At 37.0% G+C, this 18,625-nt stretch overlaps 3 protein-coding genes across 3 annotated transcripts; 2 read left to right on the top strand and 1 right to left on the bottom strand.

The window, feature by feature from the left end:
- Positions 1-7,999: 7,999 nt before the first annotated feature.
- LOC103320872 (mannan endo-1,4-beta-mannosidase 7-like) lies at positions 8,000-10,793 on the top strand. The gene is made up of 5 exons (XM_008222612.3): positions 8,000-8,472; positions 8,601-8,795; positions 9,171-9,293; positions 9,786-9,982; positions 10,072-10,793. The coding sequence occupies exons 1-5, from the start codon at positions 8,149-8,151 to the stop codon at positions 10,526-10,528; spliced, it is 1,296 nt and encodes a 431-aa protein (XP_008220834.2). The 5' UTR covers positions 8,000-8,148; the 3' UTR covers positions 10,529-10,793.
- Positions 10,582-15,222, bottom strand: LOC103320871 (glucose-1-phosphate adenylyltransferase large subunit, chloroplastic/amyloplastic). The gene is made up of 14 exons (XM_008222610.2): positions 14,426-15,222; positions 14,200-14,322; positions 13,790-13,963; positions 13,529-13,621; positions 13,367-13,450; positions 13,210-13,265; positions 12,854-12,947; positions 12,526-12,711; positions 12,274-12,354; positions 11,797-11,883; positions 11,618-11,722; positions 11,131-11,237; positions 10,980-11,040; positions 10,582-10,872 (listed from the first exon to the last, which is right to left on the bottom strand). Exons 1-14 carry the CDS (start codon positions 14,654-14,656, stop codon positions 10,771-10,773), a joined length of 1,584 nt encoding a protein of 527 aa, XP_008220832.1. The 5' UTR covers positions 14,657-15,222; the 3' UTR covers positions 10,582-10,770.
- Positions 15,223-17,625: 2,403 nt separating this feature from the next.
- EMB2184 (Ribosomal protein L31) lies at positions 17,626-18,338 on the top strand. The gene is made up of 2 exons (XM_008222614.2): positions 17,626-17,784; positions 17,864-18,338. The coding sequence occupies exons 1-2, from the start codon at positions 17,716-17,718 to the stop codon at positions 18,206-18,208; spliced, it is 414 nt and encodes a 137-aa protein (XP_008220836.2). The 5' UTR covers positions 17,626-17,715; the 3' UTR covers positions 18,209-18,338.
- Positions 18,339-18,625: the final 287 nt, after the last annotated feature.

Here is an 18,625-nt window from a genome sequence, read left to right on the forward strand (position 1 = left end):
TTTGGGCAGTTTTCCCCTAACATGCCAAGCCAAAGCAGATAAATAGTAATAAATTATGATATCACTCTCATGACTTATGGTTGTGGTTGTGGAGGAAAGGATAATAGCAATAATAAGATGATTATTTACTCCTAAAATTGAAAATTATGTGGCCCATGGCCCATGAAATTGGTCGTTGGGCTTGGACTGTGCACTCGATAGCTGAACGCGGGGTGACTTCCGATTTGTGCAGTCTGATTTTGAAGTTTGACAAGAAAAATTCCTGCAAAAGTCTATATTATAGTGGGTTTTAAATTTGTGTAAACTAAAACATATAAATTCACAAGAGGTTTGTAACTTAAGTAATCCTGGACCCAAGGTCATGAGTTCGACTCTTCTATCACACAATATTACATGTATTAAAGGAAAAGCCAAAACAGGAGGGTTTATTGTTTTGTTTGTGATTTAGATGGCTGGGCCCAAACAAAGCTAAACTAATAAAACAAAACTGGGCCTAGCAAGGCACATAGGTTTTATCTAGAGGGCTGACTCTCAGTCCATAGAGTTAGAATTGGCCCAAAAATTGTGTCCAGTGGACAATCAATAGTCATAGCAAAAGAAGCTTTTTTTCTTTTTTCTTTTTTCTTTTAAAAAAAATTTATGGCTAACATCAAAAGACCCCTTTTAGGTTTGGTGTCATTTTCAATATGGACCTTGGGGTATTAATTTCATCAATTTACACTCTAATATTTTCAAACTTGTCCAATTTTATCCTTCCTTCAAGTGTTTTTGACTTAAAAAATCATTTAAAATATTATAAATTAATTTTACAACATAACCAAAAAAACATAAAATAAACCCTACCTAACCTCCACTTTCCCCAGCCACACCAACCCTTACTTACTTTCAGTGGCGGACTTATTAAGGCGTAAGAAGGTGCAATTGCACCTCATTTAGTCGGAAAAACCATTGTAGGTGCTTCAAATTACCCATTTGCTCAGCTGTGGTGATGCTCCAAGTGTAAAGATTACCTTATTTCCATTTTCAGCATTAAGTAAATGTCTTAGTCCTTTTACATTCATTTATTTGTATATTATTCCATTTACTTAAGTTTACAATGTAAATAAGGAAGTATCTCCCATTTGGATTCAAATAAATTACTAGAAAATCAATATCCCATCAAATCAAAATATGAAAAATCGATTTTAGTGCAAAATACGATTTAGGCTAAAAATAATGGCTCATTAAGTCAATATATACTTAATAATAAAATTCCATAAAATCAAGTTTTCTTATTTGATGTGTAAGGAATAAAAGCCGCAAAAAATTATCTTGAGAAAATGATTATTCCAAAAAACCATTTTTCATACTTAGTCAATATTTTTACATAAAACAATTTTTCATGTATGATATAAATGCATGAAGGGACTTAAGGTCAATCTAGGTAAAAAGCCTTAGATGTTCAATCCACAAAGAGTTTTTAGCTTTTCAAAATTGCACATCCGCTAAAAATTTATGGGTCAGCCAGTGCTCACTGCCACTCCATACCCAGCCCAACCCACCCCTACAAGCCACCTTCCATCCCTACCCGCAACCCACACCCCCGCCCAGGACCTAGCCCCCACAATCCACTCTCTCTGTCTCTGTTTCTCTCTCACTTTGTGTCACACAAATTTTATTCAAGGTAGAAAATTCTTAAAGCATAACTTAATTGATTTAGAAAACCCTAGAAGAATCATTGCATGAAGTCAATCCCAAAATCAAATTTCAAAGGGATTTTCAAAGTAAAAGATAGATACCCAAGAAGGGAAAGCAGTGCAACTTTTCTAATTAAGCAAACAATGGTAGAGAAGAGAACCATAAAAAATTCAACATAACAACATAACATTGGCAAAGGCGTGAAGGAAAGAAAAGAAAGGGAAAAGTGGCAATTGTGGGGGTGGCTGGGTACAAAAAGAGGGCTACCATATTTTGAGGTGGAAAAGAGCTTTTAGATATCTATGGCATTAAGGTCTCGCCCAATGCCTTCAATTGCATAGCTATAGCCCATAGTCATAGCAAGGTTGTGGCTCGAACCGCCACAATTTCAATCGTGTCCTAAAAATCACCAAACCTTTTAGCTTTTCGTCTTAAATGCTCTAATTCATAAAAGTCTTCAACTTTTCTGCCACATCCCGGAATCGCTCCGCCGTAGCATAATATTGTCTGTTTTGGGCATCTTCCATCTCTACCTCACGATTTTGTTTCTGGGAGCTCACGAGCAACTTCCTAGTGAGTCACCCATCCTGGGATTGCTCTAGCCCCAACTCGCTTAACTTCGAGTTCCTATGACCGAAGCGTGAGCTCCTAAAAGGCCTCATGCTAAATGGAGGCAAGCATGTACATATAAGGTACATCACCCCCTATCCGTTGGTCGATGTGAGATGTTATAATCCACCCCTTAGGGGCTCGACGTCCTCGTTGGCACACTCGCACCACATGGCAAAATGACTCGATACCAAATTGTCACATTCGGGATCGGCTCCATCGTAGCATGATATTGTCCGCTTTGGACCTCCCCTTTCTGCCATCACGGTTTTGTTTCTAGGAGCTCAAGAGCAACTTCTAGTGGGTCACCCATCCCGGGATTGCTCTAACCCCAACTCGCTTAACTCGAATTCCCATGACTCGAAGCCGTGAGCTCCCAAAAGACCTCGTGCTAGATGGAGGTGGGTATGTACATATAAGATACATTACCCCCTCTCCGTTGGTTGATGTGGGATGTTACATTTTCAACTTCAATCCCTTCAGCAATCAAACTCTTAAACACTTCAGCTTTGATGCCTAGGATCATTATTATTAAACGACTTTTCTTTCTTCACCTTTTGATGCTAGGCTGGCTAGGTGGTTACAATCGAGGGAGATGAGAACGGAGCAATGAGCTGGGCTAGGAGGGAGGGAAGGATGGTGTTGCCGCTACTCGATGAGAAGATTGCGACTATTGTTGGTGTTGGGGGAGGCTGTGGTTAGAATGGGTGGCAGTGGGTATGGAGGTTGGTAAGGTTGGTGAAGCTGGGGAAAGTAGGGCAAGGTTTGTTTTTATTTTATTTTATTCAATTTTACGTTTTTTTTTTGTTAGGTTGTATAATTAATTTCTAAACTTTTAAATTATTTTTTAAGTAAAAAAAAAACTTAAATTGTTGGGTCTCACAGTGGCCACGTTAATAGTTAACGATTGACCACATAGTCAACTTAACAGAATGATAAAATTGAACAAGTTTGAAAATATTGGGGGTGTTGTAAATTGATGAAATTGACACCCCAAGGCTCGTATTGAGAATGACTCCAAATCTAAAAGGGGTGTTTTGATGTTAGTTCAAAAATTTAATAGGTGGTCCCATTGGCGTTTCCAGCTATGGGTTGGCTGGGCTCATGCCCGCCCAAAATTTTGACCAAAAAAAAAAAGTAAGTAACTAGCCCAACTCTCAGCAAAACAGCCAAAAATTAGAAAGCAACTAGCCCACTTAAAAATATATGCAGTGCAGTAGCTAAAATTAAAAGGGATATCATGCAGCCTTCAGCCACCATCAAAACAGAAACTTCACTCTCTCTGTGCAAAATATCAACACTTCCAACTTCTCTCCGTCTCAACCTTCAGCCATCATCAATTCAACTCTCAACTTCTTTGCAGGAGCAACTTCTCTTCTTGGCAACAAGTACTCTTCTCTCATTCTCTCATTTTTAATTATCTCATGCTCTTTAATTTGAATAGAAAATATTCTAGGGTTTAATTAGGAATGAATTCTAATTGGGAGATTTTGTTGAAATTAATTAGGGCTTTGATTTTAGGAATTTTGTTGATATATTTAATTTGTTGTTGGTATTGTTGAGATGTTTAATTTGTTGTTGGTATATTTGATTGAGATGACATCAAGTTATCTTTTATTATATCAATTATCTTGAACATCATCTAATACGATCCAGCACTTCTTTATCTACTCTAATTTGATTACAAAATCTTCCCCGAGTCTCCCATCTAATATCAAAGAGTTAATGCAAATATTCGGATCCAGGATGAATATGCAAATATTCGAACAAGATAATGTGCGAAGAGCATATATTCTTTTAGGGCCATGTCAACCCGAGTTAGAAGATTATCCAAGCCACTTAGAAGGGAAAATCTTACGTCAATTTAATAAAAAGTGGTTTGGCCAATTCTCTTGGCTTGAGTATTTAGTTGCTAAGAACAAGGAATTTTGTTTTCCTTGTTTCCTGTTTGATAAAACTCAATCATTTTCAGCCTTTACTGTTGATGGGTTTCAAAATTGGAAGAGAATTGGTGGGAATAATTGTGCGTTTCAACATCATGTAGGCAAACTAAATTCACCACGTCATCTTTCTATGCAAAAGTGGATTAGCTTAAAAAAAATCCTTATGTTCATATTGAAGAAGTGGTAGAAAAGTAATCAAATCAACAAGTGATGGACAATCGGTTACGACTTACAACCACAATAGAGGGTATTAGGTATCCAGCAAATCAAGCATTGACTTTTCGAGGTCATGATGATCCATTGGCTCATCTAATCGAGGCAATTTCATTGAAACCATAAAGTGTTTTGCAAGAATGAATATGGAAGTTGAGAAAGTTGTCCTAGATAAGGCTCCTCAAAATGCTCAGTATATTTCCAATGACATACAAAAACAAATCTTGCATATTTTTGCTACCAAGGTGATGTAGATAATTTGTAGAGAACTTGGGATGAACAAATTTTATATTCTTGTTGATGAATCATTTGATGAATCGAGTAAAGAATAAATTGCTATTATTCTAAGATTTGTTGATGGTCAAGGATTTATTCGTGAGCGTTTTTTCGACATTGTGAGTGTTGCAGAAACTAATGCCTTGACTCTTAAAAAAGAGATATGCAAGTGCTTGGTAATAATGACATTCTAGTGGAAAACATGTGTGATCAAGGGTATGATGGTGTTAGTAATATGCGTAGTTCATGGAATGGATTACAAGCATTGCTTCTTGAAGATTGTCCATATGTATATTATGTGCATTGTTTTGCTCATCGTTTACAATTAACATTAAATGACGCAGCTAAAGATGTGAAAGTTGTATGGAGATTTTTTTTAATGCTGACTAACATTGTGAATTTTGTTAGTGCTTCTGTAAGCGCCGTAATGAATTAAACTTAATTCGAAAAATTGAACTTATGGAGTTGTTGCATTCTGGGGAACTTGAGATAGGTAAAGGACTTAATCAAACTCGTACTTTGAAACGAGTTGGAGCAACTTGTTGGGGATCTCATTTTGCCTATATTACAAGTTTGATGAGTTTATTTAAAGAGATTAAATTACTTCTTTTGGAAATCAGTGATCATGGACCTAACCAACAGTTTTGTAGCGATGCAGAGAGTAACTATATTGCTATGATGTCTTTTGAGTTTGTGTTTTCATTGGTTTTGATGGAAAAAATTATGGGATTGACCAATTTTATTTGTCAAGCATTTCAGACGAAAACTCAAGACATTGTAAGTGCTTTAAATTTTGTTGAGAACACAAAAATGCAACTTGAAGATATGAGGGAAAATGGTTGGGTTGATTTTTTCATGGGTGTGGTATCATTTTGTGAACTACATTGTGTTGATATTCATGATATGGGTGGTCGTTATATGACGGGCACACGTCGTTTTTGTCAACAAAAAGATTTTATTACAATTAAGCATGCCAGCGCATTGATGTATTTAATGATGTTATAGATTGCATGATGAGGGAGTTAAATGATAGATTTCTAGAGCAAGAGTTGAACTTCTTACTCTTAGCTCAGAATTGGATCCGCGTAATTCTTTCATGTCATTCAATATTGAGCATCTATGTAAACTTGCTGAGAAATTATATCCTGCTGATTTCCTTCCTCATGAGTTGAAAGTTTTAGAAGTAGAGCTCAAGTATTTTCAGAATGATATAAAACGCCTTCCATGCTTTAAGGAAATCACTACTCTTCCTCAATTATGTTAACAATTGGTGGAAACAACTTTGGGGGAAAACTACTATTTGATTGATAGGTTGGTTCAGTTGGTGTTGACTCTTCCTATTTCTACAATAACAACGGAACGAGCTTTCTCATGTATGAGAATTATTAAAATCGACTTCGAAGCACCATAAGTGATGAATTTCTTACTGATTGTATGATCCTCCACATTGAAAGAGAGTTTGCTAATACTATTGACAATGCATCCATAATTGAGGAATTTAAGAGTTCTAAGCCTGATGGGGTTAAATTTTAGATTTAAATAATGTTGTTTTGTATTGCATTGCATTGTATTTACTTTCTGTTTTTATTTTAGTTTTTGTATTTGTAGATCTAGATGCTTTTAAGGGTAAGGCTCATTACGTCCCCCCTCACTAGGTGTATCTTTTTTGTTTATTAATGAAATTCACTCGTACCTTCGAGTTTATTATATAAATTTTGCCCGGTCGACTTTCGAATCCTAGAACCGCCATTGGGTGGCCCAGTTTGTATTGACTTGAAAGGATATCTCTGGTGGCGTACATAAAATTGGGTTGTTGGTTGGGGTACATGATATTGCAGGATAGATAGCCTGTTCTTCACCTTCACCTGAGTTGCAGAATCCCAAAATCAGAAATGGGTCCTTAAAATCTGAGGCAGGCACCACGTGTGAGTGCCTGTTTTGTTTTTCTCTCTCTAAATGTTTCGAAGCAAGCATGCATGCATGCATGAGTAATAGTATCTATGTAAAGGGCGCATGTTATTTGTCTATGGATCTCGCATCGCATTCGCCCATAAATGAAGCCACCCAGCGTTTCGGCCATTTATAATTTTATCAAACCATACTGTTTTTATTATCGCAAAAGAATAAAACAAAAAAAGTTAAAAGGGATAAAAACACAGTAATCTGTCTGTCTAATCTCTAATTAAGGTTCACATGCGTTGCTTTGCTGCTAACAAAATGGATGGGTATGTTTCAACACTCTTACCGACGTAACGCTGCAGCTTTGTCAGTTCCTATCCTATGCAAACTGCAAACTGATTTTTTTATAAATAAAAAATATTTTTTATTTTTTATTTTTTATTTGGTAATATTATTTTGTACATGATTTGGTAATATTAGTGCATGCTGCATGCAGATATCATCACATAAGATGTAACGGTTGTCCGCTGAATAGTAAGATCCTAGCAAAAGGGAAAGCAAGCAAGCAAGCAACGGACCAAATTTCCTTTTTTTATATTCTTTGCTTTGCATGCAATGAAATCAAATTAAAACTCACTCAGATATCAAAACAACAAAAATATGTGATCTGATTAGAAGCTTCATCGTATGGGGACCCTCAGTCCTTGTGGCATATTAGTATCCGTTAGATCATTTTCACGCGTCATTTGTCGTCATATCCATCCTCCTTGAGCCACGGTACTAACCCGCCGTGATGTCTGCTAACTGATTTTCGCTTTTACTTTCGGCAGGGCACCTTTGGTCCTCCTTCGCCCATCAATTCTGAGGTTTACTAAAGTCTTTATCTTTGTTTTTATCTACCTCGTCATCTGCCAATCGAATCACATCATGCAATGTATCACGGTCCGACTTTGCAGTGCAGCTGAATTTAAACAGTGCTCTAAAGTCGGATCGTGACACAATGAATGCATCATTATTAAACAGAAAAGTGCTGGCATCACTATAAGAGCAACATGTCAGTGTGTCTCAAGTTTTACCAAAGTTGGGTTTGTTTACAAATCTACTTCTGCTTGTTTTAGAACATTCACAGCAACTTCAAATAATCATGAACCTATTGGTTTTTATAATGTCGGGGACTGGACGTACTTATTCCACTCGGAACTGGAAATCCAGTCCAATCACACCAGTCAGACGTTACTGCCCTTTATCGTTTTAACTTTTACTAGATAGATTACGACACAAAGAAAGGGCATGATCGGGTTTTCACTTTTTTTGTTGTTGTTGCTGCAACAGCAAATGAAGAGAGGAATTAACTGCAGCAGCAAATAATAATCCAACTGGGAAACTTTTAGCAAAATACAGCTACACCACAGTGCACTTACCTTTCTAAACCGCCACGAGTTTATTATAAATTTCCTTCTTTTCATTTTCTTGTTTTCTGAATTTATTAGAGACAGAGCAAACAGAGGAAGCGAAACAGGAAGAAAGAAAAATGAAGCGTTGGGGTGTGGTTTTCTTTGTTCTTCTGCTTATCCAAAATCAGGGAATTTTGAAACCAGTAGAAGCAGAAGATGGGTTTGTGAAAACCAGAGGACTTCAACTTGTCTTGAATGGAATCCCTTACTATGCGAATGGGTTCAATGCCTACTGGTTGATGTACGTGGCCACTGACCCATCCCAGAGAGACAAAATTTCATCAGCCTTTCAAGAGGCTACACAACATGGCCTCTCCATAGCAAGAACTTGGGCTTTCAGCGATGGCGGTTACAGGCCTTTACAGTCTTCTCCCGGCTCCTACAATGAGCAAACTTTCCAGGTTAATTAGCCATGAATTCAATTCTCCTTGCATTTTGTTTTATAATTTGTTTGGTTTCATTATTAAAAATCAAGTCTTTTTATTTTGTTTCAATTTGGGTCTGAAAGCTTTCCGTTTTTGGCTCACAGGGTTTGGATTTTGCGATATCTGAGGCGAAGAAGCATGGGATTAAGCTGATATTGAGTTTGGTGAATAACTATGAGAACTTTGGAGGCAGAAAACAGTATGTGGAATGGGCTAGAAGCCAAGGGCAGTCCATAAAATCAGAGGACGATTTCTATACCAATTCTGTAGTGAAGGATTTTTACAGAAATCATATCAAGGTGAATCATAATCAGATTCTCTCTCTCACTCATGATCATGAATATATTTTTTGATTTATTTGTTTTAGTTTTTTCATTACTATTAGTATTTGCTTTTGGGAAAGCAGTGGTTGGGTTGAATATAAAATTGAATGGAAATAAAGATTAATAATTTATTTGGCAGTTGTAGATGAAATGTTCTCATGTTCTCAGTTTTAGTTGGTTGGTTTTCCTCTTCTAGTATAATTAATTTGATAATGAGAAATAATTTATATTAATTGATTACCAATTTGGCAAAGAGTAGGTGTGAAAGGTTGAAAATCGTGGTAGTAGTTTCAGATTGATCATCTCAGACTAATTTTTACTAACATGGCGTTTTCTGATCCTGTGTAATAGACTGTACTTACGAGGACAAACAGTCTGACTGGAGTTGCTTACAAAGATGAACCAACCATAATGGCTTGGGAGCTGATGAATGAGCCAAGATGCACTTCAGACTCATCAGGAAAAACCATTCAGGTCTGGTCCGGGAAACCATCTCTTTCTTTCAATTTTTGTTTTATAAATTTTGTTCCTTTCATTTAATCTCATCAGTTAATACTTGATTATGTTCCACAAGTCTTGAAAAGCGATGTTAGGCGTTTTCTTGTCCAAGAATTTGTATCATGGTCATTGGTGCGCCTCACTATTATTTATTTATTTTTTTTTAATGCAAGCGACATTAGGGAATAGGGTATTCGGACACAGGACATCGAGGGTGCCCCACCTTTATTTCTTGAGTTGGTTGCTTACCCATCCCGCTAAGCAGGCCCAACTTTTGGCTAAATTGAAGAGAAGCCTAGTGCGTACTGCTCCTCATGCTTGCATAGGCATGAGTTCACCAATTTGACAAGCTTAACATACCACAAGGAATTGTACCTAAATCTTACACTGGAAATTTATAGAAACAAATAAATTAATTAAAAGAAGAAAAAAGGAAATGTTTGAGCTTTGCGTTTGTTTGTTTGACAGGCTTGGATAACCGAGATGGCATCTTACTTGAAATCTATAGACGGAAATCACTTGCTAGAAGTTGGTCTTGAAGGGTTTTATGGAGCATCAAAGCAGCAAACTAATCCAAAATACTTTCAAGTGGGAACAGATTTTATTGCAAATAATCAGATCCCCGGCATTGACTTTGCTACTGTTCACTCATATCCTGACCAATGGTAAACGTTTCATGGAGTAAGTTTCCTTTACAACTTAATTTAAAAAGATAACGAGTTTTCTGAATTGGGTTCTTTTAAATGATGCGCAGGTTATCTGGGTCAAGTTATGAAGACCAAGTCTCTTTCTTGAACAATTGGGTGAATGATCATATCCAAGATGCACAAAACATACTCAAGAAGCCAATTCTCTTTGCTGAGTTTGGAAGGTCTTTGAAAGAGTCAGGTTACACCACTAACCAACGGGACCAAATTTTCACCACAGTCTACTCAGCCATCTACTCGTCGGCTAGGGGTGGAGGTGCAGCTGTTGGTGGCTTATTCTGGCAACTTCTGGCTGAAGGAATGGATTCTTTCCAAGACGGGTACGGCATTGTGTTGAGTGAGAGCTCCTCAACAGTTAGTTTGATTTCTGAGCAGTCTCAGAGGCTTATTAAGATTCGGAAGATGCATGCCAGGCTGAGAAATATTGAGAAGTGGAAGCGAGCAAGGGAGATTAGAAGGGCTCAATGGTGGTCTGGAAACAAGGTCAATGATACAGGAAACTGAGAAAGGAGAATTGTATTTAAGCAACAATCCCAAAATGTATTTCACTAGATATATAGATGAAAGATACAACTTTATTGATATTATTAAGTAACATGCAGGTTTAGTTACACACATCAAAGCAAGTTGTTAATTTACATAAATAAGTGTTCTGGCTACATTAAGTTAAAGCCACGAGCGAGCTTCATCAAGGTACTGTCACCGTGGCTCAATCTGAACAATTACCCTCTGTAAAATTTATGGATTTAAACGACAGTTCCATCTTTAATGGTTGCATTCTTCAGTACGACTGTGATTCCAGACCGAATGTAAAATCCTTCCTCTGCCCTGTCTGCTTCTTCAACTCCCTGGCAAGTCAAAGCAGCCAGCAATGTTTTAAGTAAGAAATAATTCAGGGTTCTTTTTAAGTTTCATGAAATTTGAAGTCTTAACTTTCAAAAAAAGGAGCACTTACATCAGCATTTGTGATCATTACGTTTCTTCCTATCTTAGCATTCTTGTCGATTATGCAATTCCTTCAAGACAGATGACATGCAAAATCAGCATAAAGAGCAAGAATTCTTTTCAGAACTTAATAGGCATATCTATAGCTGATAGTATCTCACCAGATTTTGGTATTTGATCCAACACCAACTGGAACCTTTCCTAGAGCTACAAGAGATGCGATCTCAGATTCAGTTTGGTAGTAGTCCGCACCCATCATCATAGTATCCTGAAAATCGATTTTTCATAACCAAATATAATCAGTGCTTCAAACCGTTATTTGCCCACTAAAAGTTGGTAAAACTTGTGCAATTGTGCACAAAGCAAGGGGTGAAATTGCAATCCCTTGGAAGTAGTTTTAGAAAGCAGTCATTTGCCTAATACGTTCGAAGGCAGGTATGGGGATCATTAAAAACCATTTTCACATGAATTTGCATCATAGAAACACCAATATGCTTTTGTCGCCAGCGAATTCCCCAGGGTACAATATTATCCAATAAAATCAATGAATCTAACTGTCACTTGAAATATAACATAAAAAATGACTTCAAAATTGACATATTGGCATCTAGAAGCATGTTACCAAAGCATGTCTAGAAGGTAGCTCACCTTAAGTTCTACACCAGACTCTAAACGTGAGCGCACACCCACAATAGAGTGTTGAACACTACATTCTCGCAAGAAGCAACCATGGGAAACTATTGCATCAATAATCTGCACAATTCAATTTGCCCTGAGATACAAAAGTACAGCCTAAGCAACAAAGTAATTTAAGCTTACAATCATACCCTGCATTTTTCAACTTTTGTAGGTGGCAAGAATCTAGGAGATGTGTAGAAAGGTGTCTTTGGATCATTGAATTCAAACTTTGGAGGCTGCATGAAAGAAACTATGTAATCAGTTTGCCAAACCATTTACTCATTTTCAAGTAATAAAAGAAAAAAAAATCCCATGGAGTTTTAACATACTCCTAAATACATTTATAGTTACCAAAAGCAACTTCAGTCCAAATTATATGACAATATTTCCTGAATGAAGAGAGAGTTCTAACTCCTATTGCGAACAATGTCAATTCATCCCTACTCATATACATTCTTAATTCTTCCTTTTTCCTACAAATTATCACAATAGCTAACCAAAATAAATTGTTAGCTCTGGCTTCCTTCAGTTTGCACATATAACTCCAAATGGCTCAGGGGATGACAGGTGCCTTAAGGATTGAAATAATCATACAGTAAAATCGATTGAGTAGAGGTATTACCAACCTGTTCTGTGAGGGCCAAGTTTGCATCAAAAAAAGACTTCACAGTTCCAATATCCTCCCAGTAGTCATTGAATAGATATGCCTGATCATGTAAGAGCATGTAACTTAGTGACTCAATTGCCAAATTAGTGGCCAATAAAATTAACATATCAAAACCAGACTCTGAGAAAATATTTCCATATTAATATTGGACGAGAAAAACTAAAAGGAAAAATAAAGATGAAAAAAACTATAGTCTGAAGGGCTATCTCACCTGGACATTGTGTTCCCTCACAGCTGATGGAATAATCTCAGAGCCAAAATCATTACAAGAAGGGTAGCTCCATCTTAATAACTTTAGTAGGACATCAGTTCTAAACACATAAACACCCATTGATGCAATATAAGGAGATTTCATAGCCTCCAGCTCAGAAAGCCCTAGAATACTGGTGTCAACTTGCTGCAGTGTGTAAAAAACAATATTTAGGGGAACGCTGTGGTAAATAAGCTGGAATGAAAATAGATATTAAGTCCTTTGATAACATAAATCTGGGAAAGGGAGGAAAACACTGAATACGAACAAAATAAGCATTTTTAATTACCATTGCTTCTAGGTCAGGGCCTTTTGGTTTCTCAGCAAATTGGATTATACGTCCTGATTGGTCAATTTTCATGAGTCCGTAATCTGATGCCCGGCTGCATGACAAGATCAATCCACAACAAAGACAAGCATCTGTCAGTGATTTTTCCAACGTGGAACTAAAGAAGCAGAGTTTATTTGTAGTGTTATACAAGTGAAAAACATGCAAGAAGTTAAAAGGTCAGGAATCTGGTGCCAAATGCAAACATAAAATAGGTCATAATAGGAGGTAGGTAGTCAGCACATTACATATTGAGCATGTACCAATGCTCAAGAGACCCTTGAAACAGTAGCATACGAATATGGAAAGATGTGTACCTTTCATCCATGGGAATGCATGAAACTGTGATGTCAGCATTTGTATCAATATGCTTCTGTAAGAATGATGGCCATCAGTTAGATGGATTTTAGAGAGTTGTAAACTGTAGTATAAAATTAAAAAAAATTATTCCACCATTAAGTATCAAACAAGCACCTGCACAAAATCCAGATAGTCCATCCGATAAAGATGATCACCAGATAAGATCAGTATATGCTCAACATTTTTGTTCTTTGCATCCTGCATGGATCATCCAAAAGCCACTTTAGTTATTTCCATCCCATTCTTGAAAAATAGTTGTAAAATCAAAGCACCCACCTCAAAGACCCATATAAATTGTCTCACAGCATCAGCTGTTCCTTGAAACCATTTCTTCCCAGCTTCTCCTGGCGTTTGAGTTGCAGCCAATACCTATTGCTTCCATATATTAGTCTTTGAATTATTAAACTTTTTCATTGTTAGTTGCAACAAGAAAGCAATATGGTTCAATGTACAAATCGTGAACTACACAAGAACATAACCAATCATATGTACAGTACGCTGGTCTAACATAATTTGTGTATACAGAAATAATCTTACCTCCACAAATCCATCTCCGAAATTCATACCATCTCCAAAATTATAAGTACGAGCAAGGTGACGATTGAGGGAAAAAGAGTTAAATTGTGTTAAGATGAATATCTTTTTTATGCCACTGTTAATGCAATTGCTCATCGGGATATCAATCAGCCTGTAACACCCTCCAATTGGAACCTACAAATCAGAAAACATCACTGTCAAATTCAACTCCAAATCTTATGCAGTTCCTTATATTTGTGCCTTAATATTGGATAGCCTGATTCTGTTGTAATCATAAACTTTCTTAGGCACAAGTTGTAATTATAAATCCAACTCAACCAAATGCATAAATTTTCCATTTTTCTTTTCCAAGGAACCATTTTGCAATGTGAATAACTTTGATGAAACAGGAACCAACGGTGATCTCTTACCGCTGGCTTGGCCCTTTGGCTGGTGAGAGGAAACAGGCGAGTTCCAGCACCTCCACCCAAAATGATAGAAGCCACATTCTTGGGGTCTGCTTTTGGAGTCTCAAAAAGTGGTGACTGAAATGTCTGAAATCAAAGCGCAAATGCAAGAGTGTTACTCAATACCAACATCAAACTCCCAAGGTTTTGGGTACTCAAATATGAACAATTGCACACCGGATCAACTTACCACACTGTCTTGGTTGATATCTGTAAGAATAGAGTGAGCCACACCAGGCTTAAGCTTTCTAGCTCCGCTTTCAAATTTAGAGCTTTTCAACAACTGAGCACTCAAATCTCTGCTCTTGAGACCCACCCTGACACTCTCACCCCAGAACCCACTACCTTGGTTCCTAAGACCCCCTTTTCCGACTTTAAGCTGTTGGGTATTGGCCCTCATGGTCGCACAGCAAGAATCCATAGTTAAAAAAAACACACTGCTTTCCAGAGATTCTATATCCTCTAATGCAAAAATGAGGAATCTTATATGAAAATGGTTTCCCTTATGCCTTTATGTAACAGAAAAGCAAAGCAAAGCACTTTCACAAAAAGCCCACCCAAACATTCAGCGTCACAAAAACAAAGAGGCACCCACCAGATCAGAGGCAAAATCAGCAATTCCCGGATCAGAAAATTGTATAAATAGAAAGAACCAGAAGTACCCCAGATGCCCAAAAGATGAAAACTTTAATACAACCCTGGTCTAACGTTTGGTTTATGACCACCAAGACCTGAAATGGGAGGTGATCAAAAGTGCTTGTGGTGGAGCCAAAAATGGCAAGTGGAAGAGAGTGAATGCCGGATTAAGGAGGGTGACTAATGATGGAGGTGGTGATTTTGGTGAATGAATGCGTGAGCGGTCACGGAAAAAAAAAATCTTAATATTTATGACATATATAATAGTGTGCACTTCTTGTTGCCAACTAGTAATTCTCTCTTCTCAGTAAATGCCACTGTGATCGAGTGTTTAGGCTTTCCAGCTCGATCGGGTTTTCGGAAGAGTCCTTCCTTAAGCAAAGGTCTTTCCATTTCAAACCCATTTGCGTTTATTTCATTTTTCTAAATTACATTTTGGGTTGTCTAAAATCTTATTTAGTATGTCAACGGTCTAACTCAATAAAAAAGAGCGTTAATTTGCAAACCAATGACTTATATATAATAGTGTCTGAAGAATTCCTTCCCCTTCATAGACTATCGCTTATATTCCAAAATAATAATAAAATTCTTATTTAGTATTCAAAGCCTACATCATTTATATGTCAAGGTGGCTTTTATTATTTGATACAGAATTGCATTTCTTTAATTTAATTGTACTGTTTTCTATGTAGGAAAAAAATTTAAACTTTAAATCATTATAAAAAATAGAATGCGGCATTTTTCGTTTTTCACCAGGAAAAAAAAAAATACCCCAGTTTGCTGGATGACAATTTATTTAGTAGTAGCACCATTGTTAATCATTTTGAACAATACGTTTGGCCATTCTCTTTCTCATCATCTTCTAAAAATATATGTTGCCAGGTTTTGTCTGTCCCGCCACGTTTTTCCTAATAAGAGGGAAAAAAAAACAGAAATTAGTATATAGGTACTGTACTATTGTTTATACTTTATAGGAGGGATATGTCAAATGTTAAATGTAAAATATGAATTCGATGACTTATGTGGCAATTTGATACTTTGAAAAAAATTTAAAAATTTAACTTCGCCCTAAATGCAAAATATTATTTTATTTTATTTTATTTTTTAAAAATAAATGGAGTCCATATAATGCATAGAATTTTGAAAGAAAGTAAATAACAGTGAGGTCTATGACTAACAAAATACTAAAATAATATTTGATATCAAACTTTTAAATATGTTATTTTTAACATATCGCTTCTAGTCTTCAAATATATATGAGCAATTTTAAACTTTAATTTTTGTCGTTGAAAGGGACGGTACATATTACATATGGGGGATTGTGTACCACGGAGAGATACACGGCTCTTGTTTTGTGTGACGAGGACCCAACTAGCATATGACTACATGTGCATGTCATTTTTACACAGTATCTCCTTCTTGTCACTTAGGCCCCTCTCACCGAATCCAACGGTGGATATGCTGTGATATATCTCATAATAATATTATATTATAAGATCAAATATCTTTCTTTTGTCAGTCAAATCAAATATATGAAACCAAAAGTGAACATGATCATGCGTACCTTTGAATGGAAAAAGACATAACGTAAATTACTTTATTATTATTATTTTTTTAGTCACAAAAACAGTATAAATTACGTAGGAATTCGAACCTAAAATCTTATTGCTTTCTAAGGAGACATAAGTACTTAATTTTTGTCATTAACACACACTCAACTCAATTATGTTTTATCTTAAATTTTAATTATTTACAAAGAAGAGGAAGGGTAAGCTCTTTTTCTAGAAAAGTTCCCTATGGGCAAGTATAACGTAAAGTTGGTATAGAACTGCGTGGGGTAATGAAATCGAGACACCTGCCTTTGCCTGCTTACGCTGGCCATGACGTTATTGCCTCACGAGGCATTTTCAGGCATTTGTTTTGGATTTCAAGTTTGTCAGTCAATTCAATTGTGAACACGCCTTCTAATCGAAGCCTTTAATCAGACGGTGGCACGTAATATCATTAGATAAGCGCTCATTCACTACCAAGTAGCTTTTAGCTACTGGCAAATTGACATCAAATAAATATCAATTAATGAGGTCTTAACTCACTGGTAGAGTGGTTGGTATGCATGATAGTAGGTTGCGGTTTGACTACGACATTGTGTGTGTCTTCTTCATTTCTAAATGTGACAAAAACGACATTAATTTGCAAACTAATAGCCTTAAATTCGAGACTGCATAACATCGTACTCGTGTTGTGTTTGTGAAAAACCTCATTTCATCTATATTTTAGACATACTAAAAAAAATCAATTAAAGGCTGCAATGCACAACAAACATTCAATTTCCCGTAAGGAATCATTCATCACTGAATATTGGAAACAAGTGCGCGACAAATTTCGCATGAGATGGGACTGCTTGTTGTCTTATCATGTCCACAAAGCATTTGATTGAAAGTTGAATTAAAGAGTGTAGAGCAGACCCAACCCACCAACATAAACATATATAAATCTCTCCTATTGGGTTTGACGGCCCAATTCTAATCAAGTTCCCCTCCAATGACGAGTTAAAGTGAGAGGTTATTTAAGGAGACCGAATCCCAAAACATTTAAAATATTTAAATCTTTTCTTTACATTTGTTGACCTCCAAAGGCCCAATCCTTACTTCCCCTCTATAAACCAGAAAATGACAAGCCTATAATGATGTTGGCCCAAGCCCAATACATTATCCACCCGAAAATTGTAGGGGTAATTCAGTAACTTAATTGGGTGGAACCACATAAACCTCATCTTCAATTCATCAGTCATCACACTGCATCATCCGCTCCGTCGTTTCTCTTCTCTTCCAAAAACGCACAGAAATGGCGCTCAATCTAACCAACACATTCCTCCAAGGAAGACCCTGCCCCCCAGTCCTTCCTCCCAAGAAGGTAAAATTACCCAATTACCCAGATTGAATTCATTTCATTCAGCAACCTCGGCTTTACGAATTTAATTTTGTATTTCCAGGTTTGTGGTGGTGGTGGGCTGGGGAATTGCCGGCCTGTGGTGACGTGCAGGAAGAAGGAGATACACCCGCAGTTCTACGAGGACGCGAAGGTGTACTGCAAAGGTGAGCTGGTGATGACGACTGGTGGGACCCAGAAGGAGTACGTGGTGGACGTGTGGTCGGGCAACCACCCCTTCTACCTCGGAAACCGGTCGGGCATGCTCGTCGACGACGACCAGGTAGAGAAGTTCAGGAAGAAGTACGGAGAGCTCACTCAGATCATGGATATCCCCGTGCTCAAGGGAGAGATTATTCTGCCCTCTAGGCGCAAAGCCGCAGCTGGTAAAGGGGGCAAGAAGAAGTAGAAAGAAGCTATGCTTTGATTGCTTCTTCCATGTAAGCTTGTAGGTAAATTTTACAAATTGAAGCTTGAAAGCGTGTGTTTTTATGAAAATGGAGTAAAATTCAATTCCTATTCTGTGCTTGTTATGTTAATATCCGTCTTATTTTACTAATAACTTGCATTGTGGAGTAGTGTATTGATGAGAATATAATTCATTGTTTTGGGGTCTCACGCACCATTTCCAAGTTGAAAGCTAAACTAAGCTTGAATCTGTGTAAAGAATGCTAGTTTCCCCTGTGTGTAGTGTATGTATGACTTAAGTTCAGAAAAGGAAAATATTTAGCAAGGTCTTTTTAATCAGAGTATACAGTATAGATATAACTGGTACATTGATGGGACTTTGAGATGGTGCTGAGGTTAAGCTTAGAATACATTAGGG

The sequence above is a fragment of the Prunus mume genome, linkage group LG2 (assembly GCF_029339155.1).
Source record: "Prunus mume cultivar Tortuosa linkage group LG2, ASM2933915v1, whole genome shotgun sequence".
Taxonomy (NCBI): Eukaryota; Viridiplantae; Streptophyta; class Magnoliopsida; order Rosales; family Rosaceae; genus Prunus; species Prunus mume.

What these genes read in the sequence shown, in the direction of transcription:
- LOC103320872 (XM_008222612.3), top strand. Translation starts at nt 8,149, where the DNA reads ATGAAGCGTTGGGGTGTGGTTTTCTTTGTTCTTCTGCTTATCCAAAAT. An exon ending in ACAATGAGCAAACTTTCCAG is followed by an intron (nt 8,473 to 8,600) that starts GTTAATTAGCCA and finishes TTTGGCTCACAG; the next exon opens with GGTTTGGATTTTGCGATATC. An exon ending in TTTACAGAAATCATATCAAG is followed by an intron (nt 8,796 to 9,170) that starts GTGAATCATAAT and finishes CCTGTGTAATAG; the next exon opens with ACTGTACTTACGAGGACAAA.
- LOC103320871 (XM_008222610.2), bottom strand. Translation starts at nt 14,656, where the DNA reads ATGGATTCTTGCTGTGCGACCATGAGGGCCAATACCCAACAGCTTAAA. An exon ending in TGAGGGAACACAATGTCCAG is followed by an intron (nt 12,355 to 12,525) that starts GTGAGATAGCCC and finishes TTACATGATCAG; the next exon opens with GCATATCTATTCAATGACTA. An exon ending in ACTTGGCCCTCACAGAACAG is followed by an intron (nt 11,884 to 12,273) that starts GTTGGTAATACC and finishes TCTTTCATGCAG; the next exon opens with CCTCCAAAGTTTGAATTCAA.
- EMB2184 (XM_008222614.2), top strand. Translation starts at nt 17,716, where the DNA reads ATGGCGCTCAATCTAACCAACACATTCCTCCAAGGAAGACCCTGCCCC. An exon ending in CAGTCCTTCCTCCCAAGAAG is followed by an intron (nt 17,785 to 17,863) that starts GTAAAATTACCC and finishes TTGTATTTCCAG; the next exon opens with GTTTGTGGTGGTGGTGGGCT.